Source organism: Microtus pennsylvanicus, chromosome 7 (assembly GCF_037038515.1).
Source record: "Microtus pennsylvanicus isolate mMicPen1 chromosome 7, mMicPen1.hap1, whole genome shotgun sequence".
Lineage (NCBI taxonomy): Eukaryota > Metazoa > Chordata > Mammalia > Rodentia > Cricetidae > Microtus > Microtus pennsylvanicus.
The window spans coordinates 1,311,939-1,331,240 of NC_134585.1; the positions used below are offsets into that span (position 1 = coordinate 1,311,939).

Genomic DNA, 19,302 nt, shown 5'->3' on the forward strand with positions numbered 1-19,302 from the left:
ACAACCAGTGCTCTTAACCACTGACCCATCGCTCCAGCCTCATTTCCTCTTTTTTTTTTTTTTTTGGTTTTTTGAGACAGGGTTTCTCTGTAGCTTTAGAGCATGTCCTGGAGACCAGAGCAGGCCTCGAACTCACAAAGATCATCCTGAGTGCTGGGATTAAAGGCATATACGGCATATTTCCTCATTTTCTTTTTTCTTTTGGTTTTTCGAGACGGGGTTTCTCGGTAGCTTTGGAGCTCGTCCTGGAACTTGCTCGGTAGACCAGGTTGGCCTTGAACGCACAGAGATCTGCCTGCCTCTGCCTCCCTAGTGCTGGGATTAAAGGCGTGCGCCACCACTGCCCAGTTTCCTATTTTTTAAAAAGAGATATTTATGTGTATTAGTACCTTGCTTGGATAGCTGTCTGTGCACTATTTGTGTTCCACATGCCTGCAGAGGACAGAAAAGGGTGTTGGGTCCCTTGGAACTGGACTCATGGATAGTTGAAAGCCTTTCTGTGGGTGATGGGAATTGAACCTGGGTCTTCTCGAAAACAGCAAATACTCTTAATTGCTGAGTCATCTCTCCAGCTGAATGTGTTTTGTTTTCAAGACCGACTCTCATTTTGTAGACCAGGTTAGCCTTCAATGTCAAGAATCCTGCTTCAACTCTCTACTGCTTGGGAAGTTGGGCACAGCTAATTTTACAGTCTGAAGCTGCACCTCGGGCTGTCTAGGAACTCTCTTAATTAGCCCAGGTTGACCTTGAACTTCCTCAGATCCTTCGGCCTCTAAATTGGAAAACAACAGTGCGAACCACACCTGTTCTGACTCTAGTTAATCATTTTGTTTCCTGCGTTGGGATTAAAGGCGTGCGCCACCACTGCCTGGCTCCCTTTACACCTTTTAGGGTACTTAGTTTCTATCAGATGAAACCCTGGGAAGCTTATGGGCTCTGATCTGAGTCCATTCAGTTCCCCTATCCCCTTTTTCACAATTGCAGGATTCTGCCACAGCCACGCCTAGTGAATAAAATCAACCAACCAAAAGCCCAGGTGTCTTGAAAGGCACCGGAAGACGCTGATATTCAATTAGGAATTCTAATTCACAGTCTATAATGACAAGAAGACCAGGATGTCTTCACCGTTGTCCTAAAGGCTCAACCCCACCTCACCACCCCCACGCACAGATTTACACCTTCACCCTTTATGAGCATCCCTCCCAGGCAACATTTCTAGTCTGAAAAGTCCTTGCAATTTTGTTTCTCTTTCGAAACATCCTTGGGACAACTCCCTTAGAAACAGGAGGACAATCCTTTTCTTCAGGAGGGATGCGAGGGAGTGAGTGGTGCTTACTGAAGTTCCTGTCTTGGGACCACAAAGAGCTAGATAGTAATGTATCAGGGCAGGACGCCACATTTCTCGGGACTTTCCGCTGAGCTATGCAGTCTGCCCTGACCAGATCTACTGCGGTGGGCAGCTTGCTGGGCGTGCCTATCCCATCTCCCAATTGAGGACACCTCAGACCTCCCAAAACTTCTTAGCACAAAAAACCTCTCTCAGGACTAGAGGACAGGAATCTTGTGAGAGGTCACTTTCCCTTAAAAATAAACACAATCACACCCACGCGCAAGCTACCCACTAAGCCTCCCACAGTACCCACCCATGCCTAACTTCATTTTGCAGCGTGGACAACAATAGAGAACTACAACTCCCGAAAAGGACTGCGCTCGCCACTGGTTCCTAGACCAATGGTCGCCTCGCACGTGATCGAGTGGTCGAATCAGCGCCGGGCTGGAGATGCTTTGTCTGCGACCAGGGGCTCCCGCCTATCTCCCGCCCCCCGACCGCGCGAACGCGCGCCCCGCCCTGCGCGCCTTCCCTCCTGCGCTCGCCGGCCTCTCCTGCCTCTTAGAACCTTCCTGCGGTCGTGGTCGCATCTCGCTGCTGCAGCCTCCGGGGCCACGTTCCATCCTTTCAGCCTGAGACCAGCCCAGAAAGAAAAATAACTATCTTTTCTTGCTCGGTACCTATCTTAAAGCCATGAGGGAAATCGTGCACATCCAGGCCGGACAGTGTGGCAACCAGATCGGTGCTAAGGTAAGGATTTTAAAATTTAGGTGAAATATGTGAGCACGAAAAATCCAGGTTAGTCATGGGTAATGTTACCAGTGGCTTGCATTCTCCATTCGTTAGCTTTGCCCCTCAAAGTTTGCACGTATGAATATAGCCCATATTTGTGGCTAGCATTCTGATGCTGAGAAATTGAGAAATATTTTTTCTTGGGCACATTTTCGGAAAGCCGTTAAAAGAGACTTAAGTATTTAGGGAACCGGGAGTCTGTGGAACTGTAAAGTACCTATTTAGAGGGGTTTTCTAACGGTTCGAGAACTGGAGAGGAGAGATGCGGAAACGATCCGAGACAAAGCCAAAGCGAGGTTTTCCCCTTGCGCCACCCCCACCCCGCCTGTAGGGCCTTAGTGGAGCAGGGCTGGAGGGGGAAGGGGAGAGGTTGGGCGGGCAGCTGCAGAGATCCCTACGACGTGGTCCGGTGCGCGTTACCTCTCAACAAAGGCTTGGAGACCGAAGAGCATTCGCCACCCCCAGGCTTGATTTAGCTTCTAGGTAGATGATGGTTCTGTGTGGGGGCTACTTTTACTTTTCATTGCCTTTAAGAAATCTTAGGGTGTGACCTCATGGAAAAGTGAGAGGCTTGTGTGTCTATAAGTCTCGGAACGAAGTGTGTGTGCGAGAGACTATTTAGGAGAGGGAAGCTAGCAAAGGAAAAAATATCTGCAGCCATGCTTTTTTTTCTTTTGCGCGCAATTACAATGTAGCGGGGGAGGGGTGGGGAGGAGGAAGTGCGGCCGCTAAATTGTAGCCGAAGGGTGGGACCCTCCGGGGGCGGGGCTACCGCCCGTGGCGCGCAGGGACAATGCAGCCTTAGCCGGCGGGGGCGCACTGGTCCCGCCCCTCGTGCCAGGCCCCGCCCACGCTACTCCCGCCTTTGTGGGCTGCTGGAAGACCGGACCGCCACCGCAGTCACGTGGAACGCGTAAGGGGTGGGCGACTGCAGTGGCCGCACCTTTCTCCCCCAACCCTCTTTTGTGCTGGCCTAGAGGGGCGGTGCCCATCCTGAAGCGCTTGGCTGGGTGCTGGTCAAATGGGCGGGTGGCTGTCCAGTCCGTCTGTCCATATGAATGCTCGCAACCCTCAGCCCCCTGAGAACTTAATCCTAGCCACAAATGCGGTGATTTTTTTTCCCTGGTGGAGGTTTGGCAGGCAGATAACGGAATTGCAGTTTCTGCACCTCTGCTTCGTTTGAGCATGTCTAGAATTGAAATGCGGGCGAGGAGTCATCCCTTAGGACTTGAGCCATTGACGGCTCGTTGCTCTTCCCTGTGCAGTTCTGGGAGGTGATAAGCGATGAACACGGCATCGACCCCACCGGTACCTACCACGGAGACAGCGACCTGCAGCTGGACCGAATCTCCGTCTACTACAATGAAGCCACAGGTAAGGGCGAAAATCCGCTCCTTTTTCGCTGTTAACACATTTCCCGGGTTTTTTTAAACCGTACGCTATCGAGACAGGGTCTGATTTTGCAGTCTGAAACTTACAAAGATCGGGTTACCTCCCAAGGGCAGGACGTAAGGGGGCATCCCCATGCCCTGATTTCCTACATTAAATAACTTAAACCGTTTGCATGAAGAATCTCCCTTTTCCATTAGACACCCACCATAAGGGGCCAGAGATAAGTTCTACTGCCACCAGGTGGCAGTTCCTGGAATGACAAGTTTAGTGGCTTGTGGCATTTCCCACCCAAAATTGATCTTCACTGCAGAGGGCTCTCAAACGTCTACTTGAATCTCTTTAGGTGGCAAATATGTCCCTCGAGCTATCTTGGTGGATCTAGAACCCGGGACCATGGACTCCGTTCGATCAGGTCCTTTTGGCCAGATCTTCAGACCAGACAACTTTGTTTTTGGTGAGTTACATAAAATTTATTTTCATATACCAAGGGGGATTATTCCAAAAGTTGGAAGATTAGTGATATTCATGTATGTCTCTTCTGTCTTAGTGACTAAGCTTTTAATTTTCTTCATGTCCACATTCTAGGTCAGTCTGGGGCAGGCAACAACTGGGCTAAGGGTCACTACACAGAGGGAGCTGAGCTGGTTGACTCCGTTCTGGATGTGGTGCGGAAGGAGGCAGAGAGCTGTGACTGCCTGCAGGGCTTTCAGCTGACCCACTCTCTGGGTGGAGGCACAGGCTCTGGCATGGGCACCCTGCTCATCAGCAAGATCCGAGAAGAGTACCCCGACCGTATCATGAATACCTTCAGCGTGGTGCCTTCACCCAAAGTGTCCGACACCGTGGTTGAGCCCTATAATGCCACCCTCTCCGTCCATCAGCTGGTCGAAAACACTGATGAGACCTACTGCATTGACAACGAGGCCCTCTATGACATCTGCTTCCGTACCCTCAAGCTCACCACGCCAACCTACGGAGACCTGAACCACCTCGTCTCCGCCACCATGAGCGGTGTCACCACCTGCCTCCGCTTCCCGGGCCAGCTCAATGCTGACCTCCGAAAGTTGGCTGTCAACATGGTGCCCTTCCCGCGTCTCCACTTCTTCATGCCCGGCTTTGCCCCGCTCACCAGCCGTGGAAGCCAGCAGTACCGGGCCCTCACTGTGCCTGAACTTACCCAGCAGGTCTTCGATGCCAAGAATATGATGGCTGCCTGCGACCCCCGCCACGGCCGATACCTCACCGTTGCAGCTGTCTTCCGCGGGCGGATGTCCATGAAGGAGGTAGATGAGCAAATGCTCAACGTGCAGAATAAGAATAGCAGCTACTTTGTGGAATGGATCCCCAACAATGTCAAGACGGCGGTCTGTGACATCCCACCCCGTGGCCTCAAGATGGCAGTCACCTTCATCGGAAACAGCACGGCCATCCAGGAGCTCTTCAAGCGCATCTCGGAGCAGTTCACAGCCATGTTCCGCCGGAAGGCCTTCCTCCACTGGTACACAGGTGAGGGCATGGACGAGATGGAGTTCACCGAGGCCGAGAGCAACATGAACGACCTCGTCTCCGAGTACCAGCAGTACCAGGATGCCACTGCGGAAGAGGAGGAGGATTTCGGGGAGGAGGCAGAAGAAGAGGCCTAAGGCAGAGAGCCCCGCATCACCTCAGGCTGCTTAGTTCCCTCAGCTTTCTTCAGCTGCCCATTTTTCTCCTTCAGAGTTCTCTTTCTGCTGCCTCTGTCCTGTTTTTTCGTTTTTTTCACTGGGGCGGGGGGGGGAGTGAACGGTGCCCAGCACACAGTAGGCGCTCAATAAATATTTGTTTGTGGAATGTCTCCTTTCTCTTTTCCACTCTGACAAACCTACACTTCTGCCATTCTGAGTGTTGCCCCGTTTCCTTCTGGTACCCATTTCTCATGACTGTCAATGTTTCCATTATATTCCCCAGGAACCTGAGTTCTGCTCCAGAGTCCATTACTAAAGACCCAGATAGTGGCCACCGTCCTAAAGTTAAGGAGATCAGGAAGGGAAGGGTGCCAGGTAGAGGTCACTGGGAAGAGAGGGGCGGGTTTTCCAGTCAAGGCCATTTCCACAGGGGAATCCACTGAGGCTTTTTCAATTGACAGGTTTTTCTCTGCCTCATCTCTCAGCCTCAGGGGAAGGATTAACAGTATTATCTCCATTTATAACCTCCAGCTGTCCTGAGCCAAATCTGCCATTGGAGGTGTCTTCCCTGTATTCCTTCTTTCTCTAAGGTGGGAGTGGAACAGAGCCTTGGTCTCTGGCTGTCCAGAAACCGCCCCGTCCATTGACCTCCAAACCTGGAAAGGTGTGCTGCCACCGGGGTATCTGGGACCTGTCTCTGCTTCTGCCGTTTTCTTCCTGGTTTGGTCCTACCCTTCTTTTTTGTGTTGAACTTGGCTGCTTTTTTTTCATATTGAAAAGATGACATTGCCCCAAGAGCCGACAAATAAATGGGAGTTGGAAAAAAGGTGTGAGGTGTGATCATTCAAGGTGAGGTCAAGTCACGGTAGAGGCATTGGGGCCCAGCGCATGGGGATGTCACGGGACTTCATTTTATCTCGAATTCTTGGTAAGCAAAGTCCCATCCTATCAGACAGTGCCCTGTGCTCTAGCACTGACCTAATGTGCCCAGGCTACCCCTAACTAGGTGATTAGGTCTGCCTTTGCGTTCCCAGCAGTTTGCTGGTGACTGCTAGCTCTCTGGGGGAGGGGGAAGACAGCTAGTAAAGCAAGGTTAGGCAGACCTCAAATGCCAGCACTCAGCAGAGGGTTGTGGGGTGCAGAGCTGCTTGGGCCATATTAGTGCCTGTGAATTGACTCCCATTTTCAAACTTCTAGCCCATTCCAGATCCCTCTGGGGCTAGTCCCCCACCTCCCCAGGTTTCTCTGTAGCCTTGGCTGTCCTGGAACTCTAGATCAGGTTGGCTCTGCCTCTCAGCATCAGGCATTAAGGAGTACACTGCCACCACTAGGTTTTAACCTGTGATTCCTTTACCGGTGGTCAGGGGCTTTGTCTCTGCGGGCTGGGGCTACCACAATGCTAGCTGTATTAGCATAATGGGCTTTGAATGTATAAAGGGTGTTACGGTTACAGATGAAGACCGTGTCACGAACTCTGGTATTTGCTGTGGTACCCCAGATGGTGTCTAATTCCTTGCAGGAGTCTGATGCCCAGTGTGCCCCACAGCCCATTTCCAGTGAGTTGGGTTCTTGCTGGGTAGTTCAGGCTGATGTGAAATTTGTGATTCTCATGCTTCTGGCATGCTGCAAACTATCAGTGCTTGGTTATTTAACAAGGGTCATTTTGGTGTTGGTGAAGAAAGGAGCCTCCAAACAGGTTCACACAGTCTAGTTTAATCAGGAAGTTAAATAGTTGGGATGGGCTTAAGTGGGATCTGTAAAATCTGGTGCCAGGCACCAGATTTTGAAAATCTGGACACTGGCAATGGGCTGAGAAGGGAGCAGACCCCTCCAAGGCAAGGCACAGACTTTGGCAAGGAGATATGGTGCACCTCTGCCAGAAGGCATGCTCAGGGCCAGGACAGGTGCATGCAATGACCACTGCAGCTGATGGCTCAAGCTGTCCGCAAAGGCTTGTGATTCACCTAGAGGGAAAAAAAAGGCACTCGTGGGACTAGGCACCTGCTCTCCCCAGCAACCACTTGGAAGGATGGGTTCAGGAGGCCACTGAAAAGGCCAACGGTCTTGTTAGGTGAGGTGGCATCTACTCAGATTTCTGAGTTTAAGGCCAGTCTGGTCTACAAAGCAAGTTCAGGCATCAATGTAGTCAGGGAGATCTGTCACTGAAGGTCAGAGGGACCAGAGCTTTGCATACTCTCCATAGCAAGGAGCCTAACTCAGGCTTCAAGGATGGTCCAACAAACCCAGCTTGGTGAAGGTTACTTTTATTTTCAAGATGGTTTTAGCCAGATAGTGGTAGCTCACACCTTTAATCTCAGCACTCGGGAGGCAGGGGCAGGTGAATCTCTTGAGTTCAAGGATAGGCTCCAAAGCTACACAGTGAAACCTTAATTCAAAAAACACAACAAAACAGGGTCTTGCCTGGCAGTGGTGGTGCCCGCCTTTATCCCCAGCACTGAGGAGGCAGAGGTAGGTGGATCTCTGAGTCTGAAGCCAGCTTGGTCTACAGAGTGAGTTTCAGAATAGCCTCCCAAACAGGGTCACATTATGTGGCCCCAGATGGCCTCAAACTCACAGATCAGCCTTCTTCTGCCCCCCGTGTGCAGAGAGTAGAGTTTATACTACTACGCCCAGCTACATGTTTTTGTTTACAGATCAGCCTGCTTCTGCCCCCCGTGTGCAGAGAGTAGAGTTTATACTACTACACCCAGCTACATGTTTTTGTTTACAGATCAGCCTGCTTCTGCCCCCCGTGTGCAGAGAGTAGAGTTTATACTACTACGCCCAACTACATGTTTTTGTTTACAGATCAGCCTGCTTCTGCCCCCCGTGTGCAGAGAGTAGAGTTTATACTACTACGCCCAACTACATGTTTTTGTGGCACACACAACATTGCCCTAGGCACTCTGGAGGCAATCTCCCCAATGCCCCGGCAAGGGGGCTGTGACTTACATCATTCTGACCTTTGCCGTAACCCACAGTGGGTAAACTCAAGGAAAGCAATGATTGCCATGAAATGAGCTATCACCAGGCAGCAGCCAATTCTCTGCTCTCCTGTGGTGCCCAGGCAGTCTGGCTGAAGTTCTGCTTCCCAGCCGTGGGGGTAGGGGCACACTATTTAACATGCTGGAGGGAGTTTTCTTGTGTCTGGAAGGTGAAGAATAACCGCAGCTGCTGTTCCTCAAGCACTGTTCACCAATTTGTTGTCAGGGTCTCACTGGCCTGGAACTTGCCAAGCAAGAAAGAACCTGACATGGTAGGTTCTGGGAATTGAACCTGGGTCCTCAGCAGGGTGACTTGGGCACCAAGGAAGCACCGTCTGTGATTTCCTGGGCTCCTGGATGCCCATCAAGCACTTAGCCTACTGTATCACATGACACACACACAAACACGCGCGCCCGCGCAGCATCCACCCTCACCTGGGAGATGCTGACGCCCGTGAGTCTCTCCACACTCTCTGGCAAGCGGCTTAGGATGTCCAGGACTTCCCCAGTCACTTTGGCTGCCCCCATTGTTCCACTTCCACTAGATACCAGCGTGATCTTATTGGCTGAGGTCAGGGGACCACTGATCTCTTCTGCCACCTGGTGAGTACAGATAGCTCAGACCACACTGCCCATCAAACTCGCCCAACTACTGACCGGAATTCCTCACTCTGGTCGCTGGCTTACAGTTGGCACCCCTCTCCCAGAGCCCCACCCACTCCCAGACCTGGGGCAGCTTCTCTAGCAGCATGTCCAGCTGGGCAGCCTCCTGGTACATCTGGAAGGCTTCTGCCTTCTTAGCCATTTGCTCAGCCTCCGCACGGGCGCGCGCCGCTATGGCAAAGGCCTCGGCTTCCCCACGCATCTGTAGAGGGTACAGGGTATTTGAGAATGACGGCACTCTTTAAGAATATGAAATTCCGAGGCCAATGAGTTGACTCAAAGGGTAAAGTGCTTGTCGGCAAGGCCAACAACCTAAGTCAAAATCCCCGGGACTCACATGTATGGAAGAAGAGATCTGGTACATGCACCATCCTGTCCTCCATATTAAACAACAAAAAAATAGACAGCTGGGTGCAATTGAGCATGCCTTTAATCCCAGAACTTGGGAGGAAGAGGAGGGCGGATCTGTGTGAATTTGAACCCAGTCTGCTGTTTTACACAGTGAGACAGTCTCAAAAACCCAAAACAAGCAAAAAGGAATAAGAAACCCTGACCAAGCCCTTCCCTGTGCCAAACAGGAGTCATGCCCTAACTCACCCTCACAGACTCAGCTTCGGCCTCTGCCTGCATGATCAGCTGGGCCCTGGGGATAGAAGGGAAGTGGGCTCATTGCAGGACCCACTTTGCCGGCCTGTCAAGGGGGCAGGAGGGGCGCGGGAAAGGGGCGTTACTTCTCTGCTTCCGCCAGGCGTTCAAGCCGGTAGCGCTCAGCCTCCGCAGGCTTGCGCACGCGGGCCTCCAGCTCCTTCTCTCGCCGGGCGATTTCCTGCTCCTGCACTGCCACCTGCTGGGCGCGCTCCACCACCTGCACCTGCACCCGCTGCTCCTCGATCTGCTGCTTGGTCTTGGCCACCTAGAGGGCAAGGGGCACTCTAGGCAGGCCTGGGGAGCAGATGCCCTACCCCTCCCTCAGATGCCCTAAAACCCCACCCCTCCCCACACACACCGAGCCCGGCAGAAAAGCCAGCGGTACGGCGTGGAAAAGGCCCATGAAGTCACTTCCTGGTCTGCTCAGTCAACTGGGTACTGGGATCCATTTCAGGGACAGAATTAAGAGCAGGTAAAGGCCTTAGCATTAGAATGGGTAAGGTTGTAAGGTTGTGACCAGGTACCGGGCTTCCCTTGGGTGAAACTAAGCGTCCCTCCCAGGTCTTCCACGTGGGTAACTCTCTAGAGTACACTGAGCCCCTGGTGATCATCTTCCACCTCCACAGTCCTGTGTACACTTCCCTCTGCGATTCTTAGGGGAAGCTCAATGGTCACTACCGCCTTTTCCACCCTGCCAGCAGGTATTTTTTCCCCATCTTTTGCACACAAAATAAATTCAAAAGAAGAAGCAGATAGGGAAAAAGTGGCTCCCCCCTCCCTCTTGCCTCAAACCGCTTGGTTCCCTTCCTAGCAGCAACCGCTGTGACCAGCTTCCACAAATTGTGTGTGTATGTTCATATTTCTCTTTTTTTCCCCTCATTATTACTTTTATAGTTCCTCAAGACAGAGTTTCTCTGTGTTGCCCTGGCTGTCCTGGAACTCACTCTGTAGACCACGTTGGCCTTGAACTCAGAGATTTCCCTGTCTCAGCCTCCCACATGCTGGTGCTGGGATTAAAGGTGTGCTTGACTACCACAGGACTGCAGTGAACCTTTAGCCCCAGCTGTTGTGGAGTAGAATATCTGTTTAACTGTGTAAAGATGTGTCGCGTTTGTTTATGCTGTGTTTGTTTAACTGTGTAAAGATGTGTTGCTGGTTCGGCTTGCCTGTCCAAGGTATCTGTTTGGTCTAATAAAAAGCTGAAAACAGCTAGGACTAGGAAGGATACGCAGGGCAGGCGGGCAGAGAGAAGAGGGGTCCAGCCAGTCAGGCATGGAGGAAGCAGGAAAAGACTGTATGTAGATGAGGTAAACGAGCCTGGGGCGACAGGGAGATGAACAGAAATGGGTTCATCTAACTTTAACACAAAAATAGAAAACTAGCTAGAAACAGGCTTAAGCTAAGGTCGAGCATTCATAATTAATAGTAAGTCTACATGTCATGATCTGGGGGCTGACAGCCCAAGAAAGCTGGCTAACACAGCATTTGGAGGCAGAGGCAGGAGGATCTCTGTGAGTTCAAGGAGCAGCCTAGTCTACATTCTTTATTAGCCAATCAATGTTTAATTTTAAGTGTTTTTGTTTAAAAGATACCCTCTAGACAGGTGGGTGGCGCATGCCCCTAATCCCAGCACTCGGGAGGCAGAGGTGGAGCCGTGAGTTCCAGGACAGCCAGGGTTACACAGAGAAATCACGTCTTGAAAACCCAAAAGATACCTTCTATACTAGGCATGGTGGACACGCCTGTAATCCCTGCAGTAAAGAGGCTGAAATAGGGAGCTGGAGAGGTGGCTCAGAGGTTAATAGCAGTGGCTGCTCATCCAGAGGTCCTGAGTTCAGTTCCCAGCAACCACGTGGTGGCGCACAACCATCTACAGTGGGATCTGGTGCCCTCTTCTGTATAAACTTGTACATGCAGAATAGAGCATCATCTACATAAGACAAATCTTAAAGAAAAAAGGAAGAGGCTGAAACAGGAGGCTTGCTGCAAGTTTGAGCCTGGTTTGGGTTACCGTGTGAGACATGGTGGTGCACAATGTTAATCCTAGCCCTCGGTTGAGGGTAGAGGCAGGTGAGTTTGAGGCCAGTCAGTGGTCTATATAGTCAGTTCCAGACCAGACAGGAATATAGTGAGTCCCTGTCTTGAAGAACAAAAGAACAGTAATAAAGACGCCTTCTATTGCACTCCTGCGGAACAGTAGCCAACTGTACTTGAATTCCTGTCTGAACAAAGGTAACTTAGCACACACTTTCTCCATAAGGCACATCACTGCGTCGGCGCCGCTAAGGGACCCCACCCAGCACTTTAGTACTACTTGGGTGTGGTTTCTCATCACCGCGTTGGCACTAAGGGACCCCACATGGCACTTTAGTACTACTTGAGTGTTGTTTCACTGTGAGTGTGTGAGTGTGTTATACCCTCAGTCCCAAGAGTCATTTGAAACAGCAAGATTACTAACAAAAAGCCCAAAAATGCAGAAATGATCTTGATGATACCAGGTGAAATCGTTTGAGGCCCGCGAGCTGACACAAGGCAGCATGTTCTAGTCTGAGCTCATCTGCAGACGGCTTCAGGAACTAGAATTCCTCAGCATCCCGTGCCTGTCCTGCTTTACACGAATGCTGCAAGCACGGATTGGGGGCCCACTAATCCCAGCGAGCAGGCAGATTCGCAACTGTGCAACCCATGAATGACAGGGACCGGCTATTCCTCTTGTAATTCAAAGGCTGCCCATAGAGCACTTTCTACTATTCAAGGCCCACGTCTGCTTCCTTCTCACCCTCTTCTTTGATTAAATTTTGGGGTACCCTCCACAAGTGCGAGAAAACTTCTTTTCTTCTGAACAGGTGCAGACTCCTAACACACAGCTTGGTGAATGGAGCACAGGGTGGCTCATCACTCTGGCTTCTACCTGCAGCTGCCCTCACGGACAGGCACAGGCTAGCCCAAACATGGTGACCCTCTTGATCAACCAGATTTATGGCTTTTCTTTCTTTCTTTCTTTCTTTCTTTTTTTTTTTTTTTTTTGTTTTTGGAGACAGGGTTTCTCTGTGGCTTTGGAGCCTGTCCTGGAACTAGCTCTGTAGACCAGGCTGGTCTCGAACTCACAGAGATCTGCCTGCCTCTGCTTCCCGAGTGCTGGGATTAAAGGCGTGCGCCACCATCACCTGGCTCTTTCTTTTTCTTTCTTCCTTCCTTTCTTTCTTTTTTTTCTTTCTTTCTTATTTTGTTTGTTTTTTGAGACAGGGTATATCTGTGTAACAGCTCTGGCTGTCATGGAACTCATTCTGTAGACCAGGCTGGCCTCAAACTCAGAAAGATCCGCCTGCCTCTGCCTCCTGAGTGCTGGGATTAAAGGAGTGTGCCACCACCACCCGGCTCTTTTTTGGGAGGTTTTCAGCTGAATGCTCTATTCTACATGTGTGTGCAGATACACATGCATGTATAGGTGTGCCTGTACATGTGTGTTTGGGAGGCCAGAGGACATTCCTCTCCAGGCACCATTTACCTTTAAACTGAGACAACTGGCCTGAGGTTCAACGATTTATGCTAGCCCAGCTGACTGGTGATCCCCCAAGATCTACCTGTCTCTGTCTCCCCGGCCTGGGGAGTGCGGGGATCACATGTGTGCCATTGAGCATGTCTGCCAACTGAGCTTCCTCTCCTGCCTCTGCCCGAGACTCTTCTGTCACTGATCATATGGGGAAGATGGGTCAAAACTGATCCAAGTCTCTTCCAGTCCAGACAGAAGAGAGAAGGGTTACTGGGCAGCCCAGACTGGCCTAGTTTGGTCCACTTACCTGTAGCTGATAGGCCAGGTCAGCCTGTGCTCGGCGGGTGTTGACCTCGATGTCATAGGTGGCCTTCTTCAGCTCATAGTCTCTCTGTGCCTTGGCCATCTCTATTTCACTAAGACACTGGGCAGACACCTTCTCCTGCTTGGCCTTAGCCTCCTAGGTCAGATTAACGAGAAAGGCCAAAGGGTAAGGGCCTGCTCTCTGCCAGATGTCTGTACTGTCACCCCCAATGACCCAGCTGGACCCTCCAAACCCCCTTGTGCCCTTGTCCACTGGGTGTCTAAGAAGCCAGCGGAGACCAAGCAGCCCCCATCTCCCTCACCCGTATCCCGGCATCTCTTTTGGCCTCTGCTTCCCCAATCCGAGCATCCTTCTGGACTTGCGCTGTACGAGCCTTCCCCAAAGAGTGCAAGTAGTCCTGTGGGAGAACGAAAACAGAGTCTTGGGAGGGCTTGAAAGAGGGGGTCGAGGCTTCTGTCTGCTCTGTGGTGCAGGGGTTGAACCAGAGGCCCAGCATGCCACCTGGGTCAGTGCTTTACCACTAAACTTGTTCTTTGCTTTCCCAGACAGGGTCTCTTTATTACGTAGCTCTGGCTGTCTGGCCTGGAACTCACGATGCAGCCCAGATGACCTATGGATCCCTTCTGCCTTAGTTCCCACAACCTACCCCCAGGGATGGGATGACGAGCTCCAGCCACCAAGCCTGCCTCAACTGTATATTTTCACCTGGTCATCATGAATGTCCTTCAAGGTGTAGCTAACCACGCTGATGCCCATGTTGACCAGGTCTGAGGAGGCCACTTTGAAAACTTGCTCTGAGAATTTCTGTCTGTCCTTATAGATCTCCTAGAGAGAAGAGTGAGGAGGAGGAGGAGGAGGTCAGACTCATCATCTGTCACAGACAAGCTGGTCCTCAGGTGCCACTCAGCCTGGTATCCCCCAGTCCCACCTCCACAGTCATGTGGGCCATGATTGCCCTCTGGTGACCCTCCAGCGTCTCCAGGGCAATGTGGGCAATCTCGGCCTCTGTCTTCCCCAGGAACATCTGGCAGGCGGCTGCCAGCATCTCCTTGTTCTGGCCCTGGATTTTCACCTGCAGCCACAGTAGAGAGAGGAGGAAAGGTGGGCGCCTTGGGAGCGCGGCTGGAGGAGGTGAGAGCAGCAGAAAGGCAGATTAGAGAAGTCTGTGGTCAGAGGTACTCAGTGGCCAGGGAAAGGTGGGTGTGGGCTTTGGGAGGAAGGCTCTGACAGCCTCACCTGGGCAATGCCCGTGACTGAGATGGGGACCCCATGGCGGGTATAGACCTTCTCACTCTTGACATTGAGGGTCAGTGTGTTGAGAGAGATCCTAGGGGGAAAGGAGAGACAGTAAGGGAAAGAGCGGAGAGGAAAATCGGTTGTCTCCCGGGGTTCTGTGACTACCTACCTCTGGATTTGTTGGATGCAGGGCAGGACAAAAACTCGGCCCCCAGCCACCATGACTGGGGGGCTCCTGCAGAACCCTGTAAGGTGAGGGCATAATGTGGCCATGGCAGAGCCAAAATGACTACAGGGTGAGGGTGATGGGTGGAACACACTCAAGGGAGAATCTGGGAACTGAGGCACAGCATTACAAAAGCATTCTTGGAAAATAGAGGCTGGGAATCACGGTGGTTTGCGCCCACCGTGGCCAGAAGGTTGGGGCTGGTAAGGAGAGGAGGGGGGCTTAGGGGTGGAGCGGGTGTCACGGGCTGGGACAAGACTTACCGGAGACCACCATGGCCTCATTTGGGCCACAAGTGAAAAACATGATTGAAGCTGCGGCTGGGGGATGGAGAGAAAGCCTTTGCAGAGGGGAAGGGGCCTTGTGGCACCTCCTCCTCCATCAGGAGCACGCTCTGCCTGTGCCACCGCCCAGTCCCTTCAGCGCCCCACGACAGTCCTAAGATCCCAGAGACTACTTCCTTGTGTCTGCTGATTCTCACGGCCTTCCTCTCCTGCGCCCCCTAGCCCCTCCATCCCACAAAGCTCTCCCGCGCCCAGGGGTCTGCAGACCGTTCCGCATTCTCCCCTCTACTCGGCCGCCTGTGGCTCCGCCTCCCCTCCCCACTCACCTTCCGCTACGCGGGTAGCAACCTTACTGGGGGGTCTTGGGAAGCGCGCGCGGAGGCGCCCAGAGCCCTAGAATGAGGCAAGGGCAGCTCGGGCACCCAGCTAACTGGAAGCTGCGCTGGCGCCCCCAACCAGACCGCACCCTGTTGCTGCAGCAGACGCGACCCCGCCCCCGACCAACCCCCTCGGTCCGCCCCTTTCCCGGCAGGCCCCGCTCGGGTCCGCAGCACTCCACCTCTCTGCTGTGCAGGGCGCCTCAGGCGCTCCCCACTCAGCAACCCCCTCCCGAGGAAGCCCCGCCCCACGAGGCCACGCCCTCCATGTCAGGTCGTTGGGTACCCGCCGTCCACCGTGAGTAAGCAGGTTACCACACTACCGGCTAACCGGGAAAACCGCAGACCCAGCAATGTATGACAGCATCCGGTGACCGGATATAGGTCTGGAACTCCAAGAAAAAGAGCTCGGGCCCCAAGAAGGGGTGCGGACCAGGGACCTAGTCACATCCTCTCGCCACCTCCTTTTTTAATTTTTTTTATTTTTCGTCTTTTTAATTTTTGGTCGCTTGGGAAAAAAAAAACACTTGGAGAACTGCTGATAATAATAACCGGCAATCAAGTTTATTCGTGTTCACAGAACATACTAGGCGACCCCCGACATCCGCCCTCTGACTATTCATGGACCCAAGACTCCCGCAGCCGCCCCTGAGAAGCAACCAGGGAGACCTCAAAGGCCACAGACCAGATTCCCAAGGGTCTGCCGAAAGCCTTACAACAGACTACAGAGTTGGGGTGCTGGAAGACGGAGTGTTACCCTAAACCTACGAACTACCACCAAGTCTAACTCCTAGGTGCTCCCTCCCGCCACTCTGTCTCCCCGACCCTATAACTCATTAATAAATAATCCAGACATCTGTGTTACAGCAAGGGGGCATATCTCGCACCCCTGCATAAATTAGAATAAATATTACATACACCCCCTCCTTCACCTAGGAGGATATACATAAATACATAAATATTCATTAGGACACTGGGAAGGCCTCTGTCCTTCTCCAGGAGGCCTAGCCGGGACCACGGTGCCTCGGGCTCCCCAAGCACTGGCATCTTGGCTGTAGTGTTCTGAGCTGGCGTTGCCTTATAAATCCCAGTTTGGGATACGCTCTGGCGCACCAGGTACGGCTGGTGCCTCTTTCGGTTTTTCGGACTGAGTGTGACCGGTCGCATTTAGAAGGCCGCTGGGTGTTGCTGAAGAAAAGCTTTGAGGTCCAGAGCGTAGTCCGAGGACTCGGAGGTCAGATTGAAGGGCTCGAAGAAGGGCGGCGCAGTGATGGGCGCAGAGATGGGTTCAGGTGTCGCGGCACCGGTAGCATCCTCTGCGGCCAGGGTCTGCGATACACCTTCCTCAGCCATCAAAATCTGGCAGAAGACGATGGTGAGCAGGAGAAAGAGGACCCTCTTGGCAATGTTGGGTTCCTCGGTTGGCAACTGGCGCCGGACCTGGGAAGAGATAAAAGAGGGAAAAGTCAGATCAAGGTCTCCGCGTCTAGTTGTTCCCGGTAAGTACCACAGCGACGCGAGCCCCTGATGCCCACTCCGGCGATACTCACCACTCGAGGGTAGAGAACCCTTCGGCTGCGTTTTCGGTGTCCGCGGGAAGTGTTCAGACGCGTGGCGGACGCTACCGCCGGCTCCGGGAGAGGGTCGAAGGTGAAAATCTCGGGACCGGAGCCCCGCCGGAGTTCCGAGCTGGCGGAGGGAGCCGGAGCCGGGGCCCGCAGGGCGGTCATGGTGTGGAGATGGTTGCGTGAGTGGCACATAGTTTCAGCGCTGTGCAGAGAGTGAGGAAGAATGCAGATCTCCAGCGAGGCGGCGCTAGTTATATAGTCAAAGAAGGGGACGGTCCCACGGAACTCCGCCCTTCTCAGCTGGGGAGCAGTTGGCTGCGAAGGCCTGGAAATTCCGTGGAGGAAGCAAAAAGTGTAGGTGGAGCCTTGACTGCCTACTCCTTAGGTGCCCCAGTGCACGTTTTTTGCCCCGAAGTAGTGAATGCGGGTGGGTGCAATCGCTGGAAGTAAGCACATGTCCGGACATGCGGTGTCTAGAGGGGGCTCTCAGACGTGTAGCAGATGGTTCAGCCACCATGGTTAGAGACGCCCCGCAAGATCAAGGGAGCACAGAAAACACATCCACGTACTTGGAAGTATGCGTAGAAAAATTGCACAAACTTCCAAGAAGACTAAGAACACACTAAAACCCACAGACCCAGCTTTGCTTGCCTAGGCATACGTGAGAACGCAGACACACATCACATGTATTTCACAAGCACACACGTGTGTGCAATGACTGTTAGTGACAACCCGGTGAAGTTATTCAAAGAGGGGTAGAGCGGGGACAAGAAGTCAGCAGCCTCTGTTGGATGGGTCACAGAATGAGCCATAAAATGAAGAGCTTTCTAAAATTGTGAGACATCGTGCCGTGTGTCGCAGGCAGCATCATTCAGAACCCACAGGAATTCTCTGCTGCTTTGGAGACCTCTCTCTTCCTGGACACAGAAGTCAACATTTCGGGGGACCCACAACAGTTTGAGTAAAGGTGTTGTGGAAGTCACCCAGCACAATATGAAACTGTGACCCTCTTCCCTGAGGCTTGCCAAGGAGGGTATCCTGAACCCAGGAGTTTGGGACCAGTCTAGGGAACGTAGCAAGATCAGTTTCAAAACAAACAAACAAACAAAAAACAAAAAAGGGGCTGGAGAGATGGCACAGTGGTTAAGAGCACTTGCTGCTCTTGCGGTGGTCCTGGGATCAGTTCCCAGAACTCAAAGGGCAGCTCACAATCAGTCCCAGGGGATCTGGTGCCCTTTCCTGGACTCTGTAGGCACCAAGTATGCATGCAGTGCACATACAGACAGACAGACAGACAAAATACTCATATACATAAAATAAAAGTGAAATGTTTTAAAATGAAACCAAACAACCCCCCCCCCCCAAAAAAAAGCCAGGTGAGATGGCTCAGAGGTGATTGTTGCTAGGTCTGATGACCCGAATTTGACCCCTGGGATCCACATGGTAGAAGTGGTTCTTAGAAAGCCACCCTCTGACTTCCACATGTGGTCTACATATGCCCACGCATACACACATCCGAATAAATAATCAAATTACATACAAATATATATGTGCTGTTGAAAGCTCCCAGGTTAGCGTTGCAGGAGGGAAGCAAGCCAGATACAGCTGTCACTTTGGTCTGGGCTTACAAGGCAGCCATGACCAGAACTCTTCTGAGGGTCCTAAGAAGACTATCAGAGGGGACCCCGAGGAGCTGGTGTTCATCTCTGACTAATCAGTAAGGAAGACTTCAGCCAAGAGTGACCTTTGAGATGACCCAATAGGTGGGATATGACACATTCAGATGGGAAGAGGTGACTGTGGAAAAAAAACGGAGCTGGAAAAGTACAGGACTCATCTGGAGGAAAGCAATGTCACAGTAAGTTTCCTGGGAAGTGCTAATGGCGGGTGAGGAACTAGACAGAGAGGAGCACTCACAGGGCAGACCCCAGACTGGAGCACAATCCAGGAGAAGAGCAGTCTAAGCTGGGAACTGTCTGGGATGGGGACTAAGGGGCCATGAGCTACTGGAGGGGCTCAGGTAAAGGTAACAGCAGCCCAAAACAAGACCGGAAGACACATTGCTGGCATGAGATCACCAGATTTGGGTGATTTGGGTAAATACATTGGCGTATCGTCGGAGAAAGAACACGTAGGAGCCTTAAAATAGAACTGGCTCCAGGGTGAGCCTGGCCCAGAACTTTATCTCATTTTGAGCCCGGTGAGTACATGTGAGTCCCATCATTCGGTCAGAAGCTGTACTACACACGCTTGTCCTTCATAGAACCCAGCACAGTGGAGCCAAAGGAGAGAGAAGAGGGTGCTGGAAGCCCTGGAACTC

General features: G+C 52.2%; 3 protein-coding genes across 3 annotated transcripts; 1 reads left to right on the plus strand and 2 right to left on the minus strand.

Moving 5' to 3' along the window:
* The first annotated feature begins 1,855 nt into the window (after positions 1-1,855).
* Positions 1,856-5,344, plus strand: Tubb (tubulin beta class I). The gene is made up of 4 exons (XM_075979343.1): positions 1,856-2,080; positions 3,388-3,496; positions 3,858-3,968; positions 4,100-5,344. The coding sequence occupies exons 1-4, from the start codon at positions 2,024-2,026 to the stop codon at positions 5,155-5,157; spliced, it is 1,335 nt and encodes a 444-aa protein (XP_075835458.1). The 5' UTR covers positions 1,856-2,023; the 3' UTR covers positions 5,158-5,344.
* Positions 5,345-6,871: 1,527 nt separating this feature from the next.
* On the minus strand, positions 6,872-15,597 carry Flot1 (flotillin 1). The gene is made up of 13 exons (XM_075979344.1): positions 15,364-15,597; positions 15,017-15,073; positions 14,697-14,772; positions 14,528-14,618; positions 14,220-14,363; positions 13,997-14,116; positions 13,593-13,688; positions 13,274-13,426; positions 9,557-9,738; positions 9,423-9,468; positions 8,890-9,027; positions 8,598-8,762; positions 6,872-7,142 (listed from the first exon to the last, which is right to left on the minus strand). The coding sequence occupies exons 2-13, from the start codon at positions 15,057-15,059 to the stop codon at positions 7,113-7,115; spliced, it is 1,284 nt and encodes a 427-aa protein (XP_075835459.1). The 5' UTR covers positions 15,060-15,073; positions 15,364-15,597; the 3' UTR covers positions 6,872-7,112.
* Positions 15,598-15,953: 356 nt separating this feature from the next.
* On the minus strand, positions 15,954-17,205 carry Ier3 (immediate early response 3). The gene is made up of 2 exons (XM_075979366.1): positions 16,965-17,205; positions 15,954-16,854 (listed from the first exon to the last, which is right to left on the minus strand). Exons 1-2 carry the CDS (start codon positions 17,172-17,174, stop codon positions 16,582-16,584), a joined length of 483 nt encoding a protein of 160 aa, XP_075835481.1. The 5' UTR covers positions 17,175-17,205; the 3' UTR covers positions 15,954-16,581.
* Positions 17,206-19,302: the final 2,097 nt, after the last annotated feature.